The sequence below is a fragment of the Trichomonas vaginalis genome, chromosome I, assembly GCF_026262505.1.
Source record: "Trichomonas vaginalis G3 chromosome I, whole genome shotgun sequence".
NCBI classification, from domain to species: Eukaryota; Parabasalia; order Trichomonadida; family Trichomonadidae; genus Trichomonas; species Trichomonas vaginalis.
Genome location: NC_067203.1, coordinates 22,580,038 through 22,596,301, shown reverse-complemented (window position 1 = coordinate 22,596,301; position 16,264 = coordinate 22,580,038). Strand labels below are relative to the sequence as shown.

The 16,264-nt window shown below is 34.7% G+C and overlaps 2 protein-coding genes and 1 pseudogene across 3 annotated transcripts, besides 2 other annotated features; 1 reads left to right on the top strand and 2 right to left on the bottom strand.

The window, feature by feature from the left end:
* Positions 1-2,006: part of a mobile genetic element that runs on past the window's edge.
* Positions 970-1,857, bottom strand: TVAGG3_1032220 (annotated as a pseudogene). The gene has a single exon. A coding segment is annotated over exon 1 (888 nt).
* Positions 2,007-2,551: 545 nt separating the features above from the next.
* Positions 2,552-2,890, bottom strand: TVAGG3_1032200 (uncharacterized protein; the record flags this gene model as incomplete). Its single annotated transcript, XM_051255213.1, has 1 exon — positions 2,552-2,890. The coding sequence occupies one exon, from the start codon at positions 2,888-2,890 to the stop codon at positions 2,552-2,554; it is 339 nt and encodes a 112-aa protein (XP_051080787.1).
* Positions 2,891-3,511: 621 nt separating this feature from the next.
* Positions 3,512-3,676, top strand: TVAGG3_1032190 (uncharacterized protein; the record flags this gene model as incomplete). The annotated part of the gene is made up of 1 exon (XM_051255212.1): positions 3,512-3,676. A coding segment is annotated over one exon (165 nt), but the record flags the coding sequence as incomplete, so codon positions are not given.
* Positions 3,677-11,622: 7,946 nt separating this feature from the next.
* Positions 11,623-16,264: part of a mobile genetic element that runs on past the window's edge.

Sequence of the window (16,264 nt, the reverse complement as noted above, 5' to 3'; positions counted from 1 at the left end):
GTTTTTATTCTGACTAAATGCAACATAACCATATCTTCTGTGTCTTCACATTATTCTTCCAGTATAATCATATACTTATAGTTCTTTTCCTTACTTTTGGTACCGAACGTGGTATTCTTTTCATGAATGCTTTTGTCTTTTGCTTCCAAGCTTGTTGTTCCATCTCTCCCACTGTCTCGGCTTTATATAGGTTCATTCTAAACATCATGAAAATATAAAAGACAGCATAAACGAGGGAAGCCCCACATTGGCTACAGCGTTTTACTAAAAGTCTATTGATATAAAACCATTTCCAAACCGGAGGACAAATTCTGACGATTTTCGTACGAACTCTTCTCTCGTGTTTTCGAGGGAAGCAATCATATGAGGAAATTCTTCTAAAAGTTCTTTTGTCTGTCTGGTATTTTCAAAACAATGATTATGCTTGCTTTGTAGAACGAAGAGCATTCATTATACTTTGCATTTGGTTACATATATCGTCTTTGACTGAACGAATGAGATGTAACTGTTTGTTATACTGTATTGTTACTCGTATTCTTCATTTATAGCTTCATGGACTATAACTGTTGTTGTGTTCTCTGATGTTGACATTACTGTTCTTACATACAAGATAAAAAATTAGAAAAAATAAAAACTAACTTTATTTTTATCTTTTATGAAAATTCATGAAATTTAGTCATTTTTCAGCAAAAATATAATTTAGGTGAAGAGGTGAGATTTCACCTCTTTTTTCACCTGTTTTTTCACCTCTTTTTTCACAAGCGTTTTACATGGTAAATGTTATTTTTTAAAATTTGTGAAAACTCAACGGTTTGACACATGCCCTAAAAATTATTTTACTCAGAATTTTGTGCTGAATTCAATAAAAATATATTTTAGGTGAAGAGGTGAGATTTCACCTCTTTTTTCACAAGCGTTTTACATGAATTGTACGATGTATATTTGAAATCCTAAACAATTTCGTAGCTTCTATTCTTCTATTTCTTCTTTTAGTACATCGAATGTTTTAACAATGCCGAAGGTTTCTTTATACTTCTTCTTGACGTCAGATAGAAGGAAATCGTCAGCAGTTGGATAGTTTTTGTTCAGAAATGCTAACATGTCCATTTAATTTTCTGCTGGCTTTTCTGCTTCTTTCTTTAAGTCTGCATAGTCGTTTCGCATTCTTTCTATCTCTTTGACTGAGTAGTTATATTTTCTTATTGCTGCCTTACATTTTGAACATTGCGGCATCGTTTTTGCGTTATACATTGAAACATTACCAGCTAGAACAACTAAGGCGTCAATGGCTTTCTTTAAATCTGAAGCAGTTGGTTTTATCTGTTCATTCCATACCTTACCTCTTCTGTCTTTATCTCTTATCTGCCATACACATTTTGCAACTAATGAAACAAAGTTGTCGTATGTCTTAAACTCCCCAGATTTATATATGTCAGAGATGTTCTTATATACCATGTCGCAATCTTTGTCCATAACTTTATGGTTGCAATGAAAACCAAGGAATTCATAATTTACTTTACGTATGAATTTCTTAATTTCTACTGAGTCAGTTGCTTTGACTTCAATTTCGTCGAATTCAGGAATAGTTAGTTTTTGCTGATGAATTTCAGGTAGTTTAGGCAAATGGTCGATGAGGTCCTCCATTTCATAAAGATACTGTTCATTTGTTTCATCTTTCGCACTACAGTCTAAATTACTTGTTAAAAGTTCTTGCTTTATCTTCTGGATTTCTGTTTCAAAAGTATATGAAGAAGGAATAAAGCTTTTCATCTCTACCAACATTGACGTAGGATTCATGACTAACGAGTTTGGTGCTGTAGTTGTTTGAATTGTTGTTGTGCCGATTGTTGAAATCATATCTTTTATACAAAATAAAAAAATAAATAAAAATAAAACTAACTTTATTTTTTCTATCTTAAGGAAATTCATGAAAATTCATGAGGGTGAAAAAACAGGTGAAAAAAGAGGTGAGATTTCACCTCTTCACCTAAACATTATTTTTGGTGTAAATTTCATTGACTGACTGACGGCACAAAGTGGCTTAACGAAAACATTAATATATAAAATTCATGAAAATTCATGAAAATTCATGAAAATTCAAGAGGGTAGAAATGAGGTTAGATCTAACCATCTACCCTAAACATTATTTTTGCTGAATTCAGCAACAAAATGAACGAGGTCAGGATGTATGTAAATACCTTTGAATTCATTTATAACGCCCTTAGTAAGCTCATAAAATGCTTGTTTTGAGGTTGAGCCACTTTTGGCTCCACCGTATTCTTTCAACCAAAACTCAAGAATTTCCTGCATGAATTTTGTATAAAAAGCAACAGTCCGAATTCCGGTGGTTGCTATATTCTTCACAAAATGCCTTATAATACTCTTCCCAGGACTTATTTTCCAACAACTTTCTAAAGTCTTTCCTAAACTGACTGACTGACTGACGGCACAAAGTGGCTTAACGAAAACATTAATATATAAAATTCATGAAAATTCAAGAGGGTGAAAAAACAGGTGAAAAAAGAGGTGAAATCTCACCTCTTCACCTAAATTATATTTTTTGGTCCGGGAACAACTTTCTCTCAATTGGAGCTGTAGCATACTCTTTGCGTAAGCGGTTCAGACCTTCTTCGAAGTCTTGGTCTCTCTTCGATTGAGATTGGAATTGGAATTGCTGGGGTGGAGCTTGCTGGAACAACCAAGGGTTGGGGAAGTAAGGCATAGGCTGAGGAGGGTAGTTCGGGAAGCCTTGTGGTGGGTAGTAACCTTGAGGTGGAAATTGGTAGTAATTCGGAGGTACTTGCTGGAACTGAAGTTGCTGAGGAGACTGTTGTGGTTCTTTAGGTTCCTCTGGTTTGGGAATGGACTCGGTTGGTGGGACGTCAGTCATCCGTTTGTGGCTTAACCGTCGGACCACAACGATAAAAATCTCTGCTACTAGCAGTACTTTTACTGACAGTAGCAGTACTTTTACTGACAGTAGCAGTACTTTTACTGACAGTAGCAGTACTTTTACTGACAGTAGCAGTACTTTTACTGACAGTAGCAGTACTTTTACTGACAGTAGCAGTACTTTTACTGACAGTAGCAGTACTTTTACTGACAGTAGCAGTACTTTTACTGACAGTAGCAGTACTTTTACTGACAGTAGCAGTACTTTATCGTCGAAAACCCTCTCAAATTTTCCTTTTTACTGACAGTAGCAGTACTTTTACTGACAGTAGCAGTACTTTTACTGACAGTAGCAGTACTTTTACTGACAGTAGCAGTACTTTTTCTGACAGTAGCAGTACTTTTACTGACAGTAGCAATGGTCGAGGTCGAACCTACTGACGAGGCAATTTACCTCATTGAACTTAACGAGCTTGTTAAAGACTTCCTCAGGCAGAATGTAAAAGGCAAGCTTGTTAACGGTTGGATAACGGGAAAGTCTACACTTCAGCTCGAGATTTCGACTGGAATTCCAATTGAGGTACCAGAAGGCACTCCTTTCGACGACATAAAGCAAGCAAAGAAAGAAGCTCTTCTCAAGTTCTTTGCAAAGCGCCCATGGATACAACTTCCAAACAGAGAGAGTCCAATTCCACGAATTATACAAATTCTCAGAGCACTGTTCCACTTCTCGGGTCAGCCGTTCTACATAACCTCAGAAGGCGACATCCAACCAGTTCAGTAAACATCTCATTTTAACTCACTTTTTTATGTTTTTTGTGAAAGTGTCAAAAATAAATTGTTTTCATGAGTTTTCTACGATGTTAGAAAAAATGTTATTTTCTAATATCTTCACATTCAATACTTTTTCAGCACTTTTCCGTAGTTATATATGAAAGACAATTCGAGATAAAAGTCATAGTACAATGGAATAATATGTTGCACACCATTTGTTGTGAACCAAACTTGAAAGTCAGAGAAACTGTTACTAGTGGTTCGGTAGAATTTAGAAGCAAAGTCATAAAGGTCCTTACCAATACATAGAAAAACTATTGTTGCTTGAACTGAAACTTGCATGACACATACATTTTGAGGGTCAAACACGTTTCTATAAACCATCAAATCTGCTGGTGGAAGTATAAATTTAAATGGACCATCTGGTGGTAAGTTCGTTCTGGTTTAGTAACCGAAGAAATTGTGCCCAAGAACGTTTGTCTACTTCCCAAAATAAAAACTCTGTATCTCTTGGAGGGTTAATTTCAATCTTTTGAAATGAAACGGTGGAGTTCATCTTGTCATATTCTAGTTTCAGATAGTATGTTCCATTTAGTAAAGAGTCGTATTTTTCTTAAATTCCCAATAATATTTGTTCATTTGAGTTTGAAAGTCATCTAGAGTTTTCTCAAGACTTTCGTCTGAACGAACTGTAAAGATTCTCATTTCGTCAAATTTGTCTATTAGACCACCAGGACCTTCATACTGCCCATGAAAAATATACTGCGAACATAAATGCGTTAGTTCTATTTGAAACAAAAACTCTTCTAAATCCTATTGCCTTTGCATCTGAAGGACTTTGAAGCCAACGAATTGGATAGTCAAACCTGTATGCTCGGGATGAAATTTCTTCATCTGAAATAGTCCTACCAGCATTTGTAAAGATATAGTCTAACGGTTTGTATCTGCTACTTTTGTTCTTTGTTTTTCAACCTGAAGCATTTAATATATGTAAAAAATATATTGTTTTAAAATGTATGCCATATAGCTTCTTGAATTTGTTAAGAAGTATTTGAACGTATTTTCCATCTGTATCTCTAGTGTTTACATAAGCATAGCCCGCCTTAGATAAAATATACTTGTAATTTCCTATAGTTTACGCCGGTATAAAATAGAAAGAGTCTTGTTCTTCGCTATTAGTAGTTAAAACTCAAACGTATGCTTGCCATAGTCTGTAATTTCAATTGTTTCTTTCTTTAGTTCGTCGACAAATTCGAATACAATATCTCCAAATATTCGCCTTGTCTATTGTTTTCAGAACGAGTGACCCAACGTAAGTTTTCAAGTCTATTTGTCGTTTCTTATATGGTTTATATGGTCTACAAAAGGTAAATTGTTAGGATTCAGTATAAAATGAGTTACAATGACAACATGTTTAAATAGTGTTTTCCACCCATCTTCATAATAGCATATCCGTCATTTCGCTCCCATTCGCTAAAACTCTTTTTGTCTTTTTGTTTCTGACTTCAAATGACTCACAACAGTGAATTTCATATTTCTCATCTAACAAACAAGTTTCCCAACGGTCTTCTCCAACAAACTCAGCGTACATTTCAAATAAAATAAAAAAAGTCACTTTTTTAAAAAACGTTTTTACTTCATGCAATGTTTTATTTCTGTGCCGTCTTCAAGTATGCCCCAGTACTTACGCTTGGAGAGGACATGAACTTCGGAAAATACCTTATCTAGCTTTAAAACAGCCCATCTTTTCACCGACCATTCCCATTTCAATGAGTTTTGTTATAGCCTTCTTCGTTCGTCATGAGTGCGTCATGTTGTCATAGTAAACCTTCACTTTGGATTTGACTTCGGAGAAGAATTTGTTGTAGTTGTCAAGGACTGCCTTTGCGAAAAGAGGGTAAGACCAATGTTCGACAATAGGTTTTTAATGTGGTTACTAAGCCACTTTGACCTTGAGTGAATTCGTACTTCAAAACAAAGAGAAAACCTTTCAACAAAGTTGTTCGACCTTCTCATAATGTTTATTTCTCCTCTTGAGGTTTCTTAATGGGAATATCCCCATGTCGAATTCATAGCAATTTGGGTGTCATTGCAGAGTTTGGGGTTTGGAAGCTTTCCTAATATCATACAGTTTGTTGTATGACTTTTCCAACTGTATAGTTCCTTCCCGGGAACTCACATTCTTCGTTTGGAATTCCAGTCGGAATATATTGGACAAACCTCATGTATGCAGCGTTAAGGTTCGACATAGTATATCTTTTCATCTAAGTCGAACTTGTCGCAAACCAATTGGTCCAGTTTGGTGGAAATTCAAGTGAGTCTCTTATCTTCTGAGAAACTTCTCCTGTTATCTCATAAACATCGTCGAGCAACCTGTTTCATATAAAACCTTCTGACCTAACTCAGATGCTCTCCAATACAATTTGAGACGTCAATTGGATGTCTCAATGGAAGTTTGTTTATAGCATCTTGAAGTTCTTTGCAACCTCATTGGAAGTTCTTCTGGTTCAGGTTGTGACACGAACATACCAACCCCTTGTGGAACTGTGTACTTCTTTTGTACTAGAACTTTTGTCTGGAACAACTTTTGGTCTTGCTAACAATGAAAAGTTTGTTTCGTCTTTTGGTACAAAAGTTTCTGTCAGCTTGTCATCTGGAATTGTGTACTCAACAACCTTTCTCGAAAAGAATGTTTACAGCTCTGACAATGTTGCACTTATCTTTACCAAAGAATGGGTTTGTAAGACTTTCGTTCAACATGAAGTGTTGTGGACAATTACAATCTTCAACCATGGTAAGTCTTTGTCAACAACAATAGTCGTCATGTGAAGAACCTTTAGCTGTAGGTATGTTAATCGGATATTGACATTTGCCAACGGTGCAATTTTTGCATTGACCTCTGAGAATGTACTTGTCTTCACACATGACTCAAGATACTTCATCTTCTCTTCTGAAACAAGACCAGAGTTCCTGAGACATGTAAGAATGCAAGGTTCGTTGACAATTGTTTCAATTGAATTGTAAATTCCATACCTTGTCAAGTCAATGTCAGACTTATTTATGAACGGGAAGTATCCAGCATGTTGTCTGACTGCTTGAGGGTTAGGTTGGTACCATTCGACCTTGACACTTGCAATTCCTTCAATTGCATTCAAATGTCTGAGTCGGAGTCAACCATTTGTTCTCTCTTTGTAGTCTTGAAAGCGTCAAGAAGTTTTGCGGGCTGTTTGTTCATTGCCATGTGCATAGTAAATGTGACCATCCAAATACATTCTGTTTCTCCTCTGGTAGAAGAAACAATATTCTGGGTCAACTCCTGTGTTGCGTCATCTGCATAAAGTTGTTTATATCCCACTTCAGGGTTTGTATAAACCTCTTTCCATCTCATATTTGCATACCATGGTGGCAAACCTAACGCAGCGTCATTTGACATGGCAGTTTGCATTTGTACATCTGTTGGCAACTTGACCATAGTTTGCCATTGCAGTTTGTATTCTAACTTCATTGGAATATTCTCTGGGTTTGTGTCCAGGTTGCTGTGCATTCGCTAAGTTCTGTGCGTCCATTTAATATTAGATAAAAATATCTCTTACGAGTACATATGCTGAACATTTGAGGCATTGGTTCATCTTCATATTCTCTGTACTTTTCTGCCACGTCAAATAAATAAATGACACAATGGAAAACCTAAACAAGTAGTCCTATTTCAAACCACATTTACTTACTAATAAAATTTCTTTATTGTGACACTTTCTCCAGTTTATAGGACCTTTCTCATATTCTATCTTGTCATATATAAAACTATAGTCATGTATGTCCTCTAACCATCTCATAACGGTTTCCAAACCACTTTTATCGGATGTAAAGTAAAAGCATGGATGGTTATGTATAACGTCTAAAGTTTCTAAAAGAGTCTCTCAAAGTCCAGTCTACTTGGTATTGAAAATCCCATGTGTTATAGAACGGCGGTCCACTATAAAGAAAACATTTTCCTTGTCTTTATATTTTTCATACAACTCTGTCCAATGACATCTCACAAACTCTATACCCTCAATATATTTTTCTATGTCCTCTTTGAAAACATTTGTATAGTTAAGATATAAAACTTTTGACATAAGTGTTTTCAATGTCATGAACTCTTATAGCACCACTATATAATAGTCTAGCAGATATACTATCCCAGTCTAATTATTCTGCTTTTTTTCAAAACTCTCTCACAATATTTTCTTATCTAATGGTATAACGTTCCATCTTACTATAGGTATTTTTTTCTTTTATATCTTTCAATATATTGTTTGTGTCTGGATATGTTTGAGACGGTCCATATGTTGTCGAATTCATTGCATATAATCTTTGAGTCAGGAAATACGGTATGACTAAATGGGATATATAGAAACTTCCACCGAACAAATCTCCAAATGTTAGACATTCGGTAGTTTCTTAAGTTCTCAATATAATATCTTTACATCTACTCTTATTTCCAAAGAACGGTAACGGTGGTTTTGTAAAATTCATTTATATATAATAATAAAAAATTTTACCCGAAAAGTGACAAAACATGAAAACATATATAATTTGTGAAAAGTGACACAAAAAGTGACGCCATTAATATGATGTAAATAACAACGGTTTTGGTTTTGTCACCGGCTGGTCGGCTGGGGTTCGGTCCTCCTCTTGGGTCTTGGGCAAAATTTCTTATGGGCTAGAGGGCGCAACGCGCCTGGAAGCCCCACTCACCTGACCTCATTTAGCATTCAGAATATCGTTATGGAGTATTATTGATAAACCCCTAAGGTCAGGTATGTGGGGCCTCCAGGCACTTCGTGCCCTCTAGCCCTGAAGATGTTTAGTATAACTTTGTCCGGACAAGTAAGGGTCTATCGTCGCTACAGGAAAAGTTACAGGCGTTCCAAGGAAGTATACTTTGAGAAGCCTTCTTCTGGGTCGAAAACATTATATAATGTGTCGCTTTTCACAAATTATATAATGTTTTCATGTTTTGTCACTTTCTCTGTCACTTTTCCAGGAAAAAACATTTTTTATTATTATATATAAATGAATTTTACAAAAACCACCGTTACGCGTTCTTTGGAAAAGAGTAGATTACAAGATATTATTTGAGAGAACTTAAGAAACTACGATGTCTAACATTTGTAGATTTGTTCGGTGGAAAGTTTCTATATATCCCATTTGTGCCATAAAAACAATATCCCAGACTAAAGATTTATAGGCAATGACTTCGAGCAAACATATATGGAACGTCTCAAACATAATAAGACACAAAATATACATATCGAAAAGTTAAAAGAAAAGATACCTAATAAGAAAGGATAAAATAAAAATTATAAAGAGTAAAAGATAGTAAAGAACATAATATATAGGGATGCAAGATATGGATATTGAAAAGAAAACTATATGACTGGGATAGATAAGTATATGTCTTAGACTATTTTAGTGTGTATAAGTTCATGACATGAAACACTTATGTCAAAAGTTTTATATCTCAACTATACAAATGTTTTCAAGAGGACATAGAAAAATATATTGAGGGTATAGAGTTTGTGAGATGATCATTGGACAGAGTTGTATGAAAAATATAAAGACAAGGAAAATGTTTTCTTTATAGTGGACCGCGTTCTATAACACATGGAATTTTCAAATACCAAGTAGACTGGACTTTGGAGACTCTTTAGAAACTTTAGACGTTATACATAACCATCCATCCTTTTACTTTACATCCGATAAAAAGTGGTTTGGAAACCGTTATGAGATGGTTAGAAGGACATACATGACTATGAAGTTGAATATGAACAAAAGATAAGAATATATGAGAGAGTAAACTAAAACTAAGAAAAGTGTATAACAAAAGAATTTTCACTAGTAGTAATGTGGTTTGATAGTAAAGGATAACTTGTTTTTAGGTTTTTTCCATTGTTGTCATTTATTTATTTGACGTGGCGAAAAGTACAGAGAATATGAAGATGAACCAATGCCTGCAAATGTCCATATATGTACTCGTAAGAGAATTTTTATCTAATATTAAATGGACGCACAGAACTTAGCGAATGCACAGCAACCTGGAACCAACCCAGAGAATATTCCAAATGAAGTTAGAATACAAACTGCAATGGCAAACTATGGTCAAGTGCCAACAGATGAAAATGCAAACTGCCATGTCAATGACGCTGCGTTAGTTTGCCACCATGTATGCAAATATGAGTATGAAGAGTTTTATACAAACCCTGAAGTGGGATATAAACAACTTTATGCAGATGACGCGACACAGGAGTTGACCCAGAATATTTTTCTACCAGAGGAGAAACAGAATGTATGAGCTCCAGTTAAAGAATGCTATGGAACATACAGAAACGTAAGAGACTACGGCAGATCTAGATTTTTACATATAGTAAAATGGGTTTCTTTGGAAGAATAGGAAACTTCTTTCGAAATGTTGGAAAGAGGTATAAATGAATGGAATAAAAACGTAGAAGAGGAATTTGGAACGGTGTCAAAAATATTGGTAAAAAGTAGGTCAGTTCGTTGGTATTATACCTAAAGACCCTGAACAGAAGAACAAGCCCCTGTTATACAACAGCCTGAACCTGCACCACAAGTCTAGTTGGCAACCAAATCCAACACCTCAACCGTATTAAAAAATTATATTTTTACCGTTCGATAGTAGTTGTATATGAAAAAAGTTCTAAGTAAAACGCATGGTATAATGGAACTATTCTCTTTCTTCCATCTGTTGTAAACCATACTTGAAAGTCTGAAATACTTACTTGTGGTTCGTATAACTTTGTAGGTTTTTTCGTAAAAGTCATTTGCCAAGCATAAAAAAGAGTTTTGTGCACCAGAAAATGAAGATGAACTATAATAGCATCTGAGTCGAAAACATTTTCATATGTTCCATTAGGGTTTTCGACTTCATAAAAGTCCGGGTGTACTGGATATTCTGCAGGCTGATTTACATCCTCATAAATCTATACCATGCCAAGTTGTTATATTTTGTAGAATAAAACGTTTTCTCCAAGGTCTTCTATTCTATTGATTTTAACAGTTGCATTTTTCCTGTCATATATAATATCGAGATGGTACTCTCCTCTGCAATGTTATACTGGTTTGCATATTCGATATAGATGTCGTTTATTTTTTCTTGAAAAGCTTGAAGAGTTGTTTCTAAGTTTAACAAGCAAATTCACTTGTAAAAGTTTTCCCCGTTCAAATTCTCATACGTACGTTTTTCTTTGTTATAGTATCGAACTTCAAAACCGACTGTAAATGGGAAACCATGTATGGCTTTGAAATGAACTTCATTCTACGAAAGCCAATAGCTTTTGTGACAGATGGGTCTCTTAACCATCTTAACGGGTAGTCAAACGATAGCCTTCATGCTTTACGGTCTCTGTCTCAAACTTTTGACCGACATTCGTAAAAAGTTCATCTAAATGGTTTAGTTGTAGCAACTTTGAATTTTCTTTTTCTATTGAAAGCATATTTTATCTAGAATAAAAATGTCAAATGAAACAGCGTCTATGAGAGAAATACAAACACAACCGACAACTCATTATACAAGCTCTAAATAAGAACACAACAAACTTTTTCAAACTATTCTAAGATATCTGAGTCATTGAAAGAAGGAAACTTAAAACTGACTTTAAACCCATGACATATGAGTTTCTGTTTCAAGACAATAAGAACCATACTGTTTGTATAAATCCAACAAAAGGAACTTTAAACGAGAAACCTATATCTGAACTTCTTTTGAAAGCAGATGTTGACAACAAAGCAGACAAAACATATGTAGACGATGCAATAGCAAAAAGAAAAGAAAGAGCTGACAAAGCTTAAGCAACAAAAGAACATACTCATCCTGAACTAGCAGACAAAACATATGTTGACAATAAAATGTCAAGTGAAGTGACAAGAGCTGAAAACGAATATTCTAAAAAGACTCATACACATACCATTGCAAATATTGCAAACTTACAAGAAACCTTAAACAGGAAAAGTGCCGTTGACATACACATACATTGCAAATATTACAAACTTACAACTAACTTTAAACAGGAAAAGTGACGTTGGACATACACATACATTGCAAATATTGCAAACTTACAAGAAACTTAACAGAAAAGTGCCGTTGGACATACACATACCATTGCAAATATTGCAAACTTACAAGAAACCTTAAACAGGAAAAGTGCCGTTGGACATACACATACCATTGCAAATATTGCAAACTTACAACTAACTTTAAACAGGAAAAGTGACGTTGGACATACACATACATTGCAAATATTGCAAACTTACAAGAAACCTTAAAAAGGAAAAGTGACGTTGGACATACACATACCATTGCAAATATTGCAAACTTACAAGAAACCTTAAACAGGAAAAGTGCCGTTGGACATACACATACATTTCTGAAATAACAGACTTAAACGTTAGCCTTGAAAATAAAGCAGATAAAACATATGTCAATGAAATATACCAAAGTTTAGTTGGAACAAAAAATATGAAACTATTGTTGGTGATTTTCTTTCAATGAAGAAAAAAATATTTTAGATGGCAGTTTGTACATTCCTTAAAAAATGGTAATACGGTAATAAACTCATTCCGAAAAATAACAATGAAATGTATGTAAGCTATAAAAAGAACGATGGTAACCAAGTTAAAATTCCATTAGACAAACAACTGCTACTTAAACTTATATGGAGACGAACAAAAGAAATATTTCCGAGTTTATGAAATGACAGATATGACATTGCCTGACATGTACACCACGACTAAGCACCATACTATTATGACTATGGAGATGACAACAGAACACACAATTGATGAACAAAAGCTACATTATATTTAGATTTTTATAGATATAAAAGATATAATGCAATAGAAAAAACGAGAATGAATACTATTATATAGATGACAGAAATAAATATTATAGTCAAGATTTTACCTACCCTGAAACATAAGATTATATTATAAAAAATATTCTGACACAAACCAGAAGAAACCTGAAATAGTTGCACTATATTTTAAGTTCAAAAGAGACAATCCTGTAATGTCTCATATGTTTGATTTAATGAACCAGTAGGTTCTATTTATACATTATGGAAGCAAGAGGTCCTCAAGTAATGTTTGGTGTTTGGTGCATGGGAACAAATAGTCGACAGGTTTTTGTATTGTGCAAACTCTTCAAAGGAAACAGGTGGAAGTAAAACGATTTCAGGTGAAAATTTACCTGCACACAGTCATACATAGATTTAAGTACATCTCAAGCAGTTTGGCATAAGCATAGATATTGGGATTGGTCAGGAATGACAAAAGGTAAAGGATATGATGTTAAAGACGACGTTAAGTTTGCTATAAATTGTTACTGGGGGACACTCAGGGAGAAGGAAACCATACACATTTCGTTTCAGGATATACGCAAACAACGGGCACAAAGTAAAGACTACATGCCACCTTACATGACAGTTTACGCATGGTATAGAATTGCTTAGTCGTCATTTTCAACTTCTTTAGCATATTCGTCAGGAGTTGTCTTATATTTGTTAGGAAACTGTCTTTGAAAGTATACCACCTTGAACTTTGACAAGTTTGAAACGAAGGTCTGACAATAGTAGTTTTATCTTCTGCTTGCAGTCTGTACATTTTGCCATGTTTGCCTAAAACTTCATAAATATTCCTTGTATACTTTCTTCTATTTTTACGAACACGAACGTGAGTACCTGTCGAGTTCCCATTGTTGTCATAGTCTAGTATTATTTTCATATGGGTCGCGTTTAGGTATTCTATTTTTACTTTGTCACCTTTCTAAAGTTTGAAGCCCGGCATTCTTTCTTGTTGGTTCTTTTTGACTAAATTATTAAATATATAGTCTTTCTCTAAGTCAGGGTTGTTTTTCATTTTCTTGGGGGAGTGGTTTCCCAAAACTCTTTTTGTTTACGGTTATTGTAAATTATTTAAAACTTGTCTCATCTTTGCCTGGGAGAAGTGTCTATATTTGTCCGTCATATGACATTTCATTTCTTCACCACCTTGTGGTTGGTTTAAGTCTCTTAACATTTTTATACATCCGTCAATGACACCAAGAGCAGAATGGTTTTGGTCGACAATGAAATATGGTTTACATTTTTTGAACGCAGATAGTTTTTTACATCGTCTGATTTGAAAGAACTTTTCACAGTCCAGATGTCAGTTTTGTTGGATGGTATTTGTCAACAAATTTGTCAAAGCTGCTAAGATATCTAAATATTTTTGGACTGTAATGGTATGGCTTCACAGTATCTTGTGTTTTGACCGACAAATATTAGGCCAGTATGGTGGTCCATCTTCTCTAACTCGGAATGTTTTCCAAGATATCCATAAACCAAGCATTTGGTGTTGAACTAAAGATTTTTACCATGAGTGCTTTCTTTGTCGCTTTAGAAACATAGGGGTCCTTGTTTGGATTCGTCATTTTTTAACCCATAAGAAATGGGTTTATTTGGCGCGTTAGCAGGAGTTGCATCTAGATTTTTGCCGCAGTGGGAACAATAGCCAGAGGTGTATTTGGGTTGGAAGGAAGATTTTGAGTACATTAGGTATACTTAAAGAGAAAGCACACCTATTATACAAACTGTACAGAAAGGTGGGATGTAGCACGAGATGCCAACAAATCTTATTCCAAATCCTGAAACAAGAGGAAAGTTCAAGGATGGATGGACAATGTAGGAAGACAAGCAGGAAACTATTATAACAAAGCAAATGACTACTATAACCAAGCGGACACTATATGGACCAAGGTAAAGATTCTTTACAGAGGATATAACCATGCACAACAGTGGGTAAACAATAACCAACCTCAACCGCCTAAACGTGGGGAATGTAAAGTTTTTTATTGAGATGAAATGAACAATACAGCATTGAGACAATGGGTTCAAGATGGATTGTCGTGACTTCCAGCAGTTACACAACGTGTTTGTCAAGTTCTTCCTATACTCAGGAAGTTTTAGACCGACTTAAAAAACACAACAACCAGTTGAAAACAAACCAAACTAAAATTTTTACTGAGATGAAATGACCGAAGAAGTTGAAACGGTAGATTTGACACACAAAACAAAGTTCAGAACCATTGTCAAAACCTGTCAAAGAACTTACAGATGAAGAAAAAATTCACAATAATAGAAAGTGCCAGGTCTGGAAATACAAACCCTAACTAACAAAGTCACTTTTTCATAAAAATGGAACGGCTAGTATCTCAAAAAAGAACAGGACTCTCACAAATAAAATATTGAAGTCTGAAGGAGCTTTCGAGACAACAGATGGAAAGTTTACTTCACTGACCAACAGTTCATTATTGAACATCTCATTGACTTTAGAGTCGAAATATTTAAACTTTTACAACAAACAAAAAAGTTGAAAGGAAAACAAAAACAAATGGCATATGTATTTATGAAGATGTTGACGACACAACTATTCTGCAGGTGAGGTAAAGTCAGCGGAACCGAAAAGTGACGAAAAACCGATAGAAGAAGAAAAACCAAAACTGAAGATAAACCAAAACCAAAGTTTAGTTTCCAAAAAACTAACAGTCAAACTTCATTAGCTGGTATGGGTTGGCGTCCAAAGACTTATGGCTCAGGCGGTTATGTAAAGTAAAGAGAAAAAAATATTTTTTTTATTTTTATTTGAAATGTACGCCTGAGTTTGTTGAGAAGACCGTCAGACAAAATGTTTTGTTAGATGAGAAATATGAGTAAAAACGTTTTTTAAACATATATTTTTACATATATTAAATGCTTCAGGTTGAAAAACAAGAACAAAAAGTAGCAGATACAAAACCGTTAGACTATATCTTTACAAATGCTGGTATGACTATTTCAGATGAAGAAATTTCATCCCGAACATACAGGTTTGACTATCAGTTCGTTGGCTTCAAGTCCTTCAGATGCAAAGGCAATAGGATTTAGAAGAGTTTTGTTTTCAAATAGAACTAACGCGTTTATGTTCGCAGTATATTTCATGGGCAGTATAAAAGTTCTGATGGTCTTATAGACAAATTTGATGAAATGAGGATCTTTACAGTTCGTTCAGACGAAAGTCTGAGAAAACTCTAAATGACTTTCAAACTCAAATGAACAAATACTATTGGGAATTTCAAGAAAAATACGACTCTTTACTAAATGGAACATACTATCTGAAACTAGAATATGACAAGATGAACTCCACCGTTTCCATTTCAAAAAGATTTGAAATTAACCCTCCAAGAGATACAGAGTTTTTATTTTGGAAAGTGACAAACGTTCTTGGGCACAATTTCTTCGGTTACTAAACCAGAAGAACCATTACCACCAGAATGGTCCATTTAAATTTATACTTCACCAGCAGATTTGACAGTTTATAGAAACGTGTTTGACCCTCAAAATGTTATGTGTCATGCAAGTTTCAGTTCAAGCAACAATAGTTTTCTATGTATCGGTAAGGACTTTATGACTTTGCTTCTAAATTCTACGAACCACCTAGTAACATTTTCTCTGACTTTCAAGTTTGGTTCACACAAATGGTGTGCAGCATATAATACCATTGTACTATGACTTTTATCTCGAAT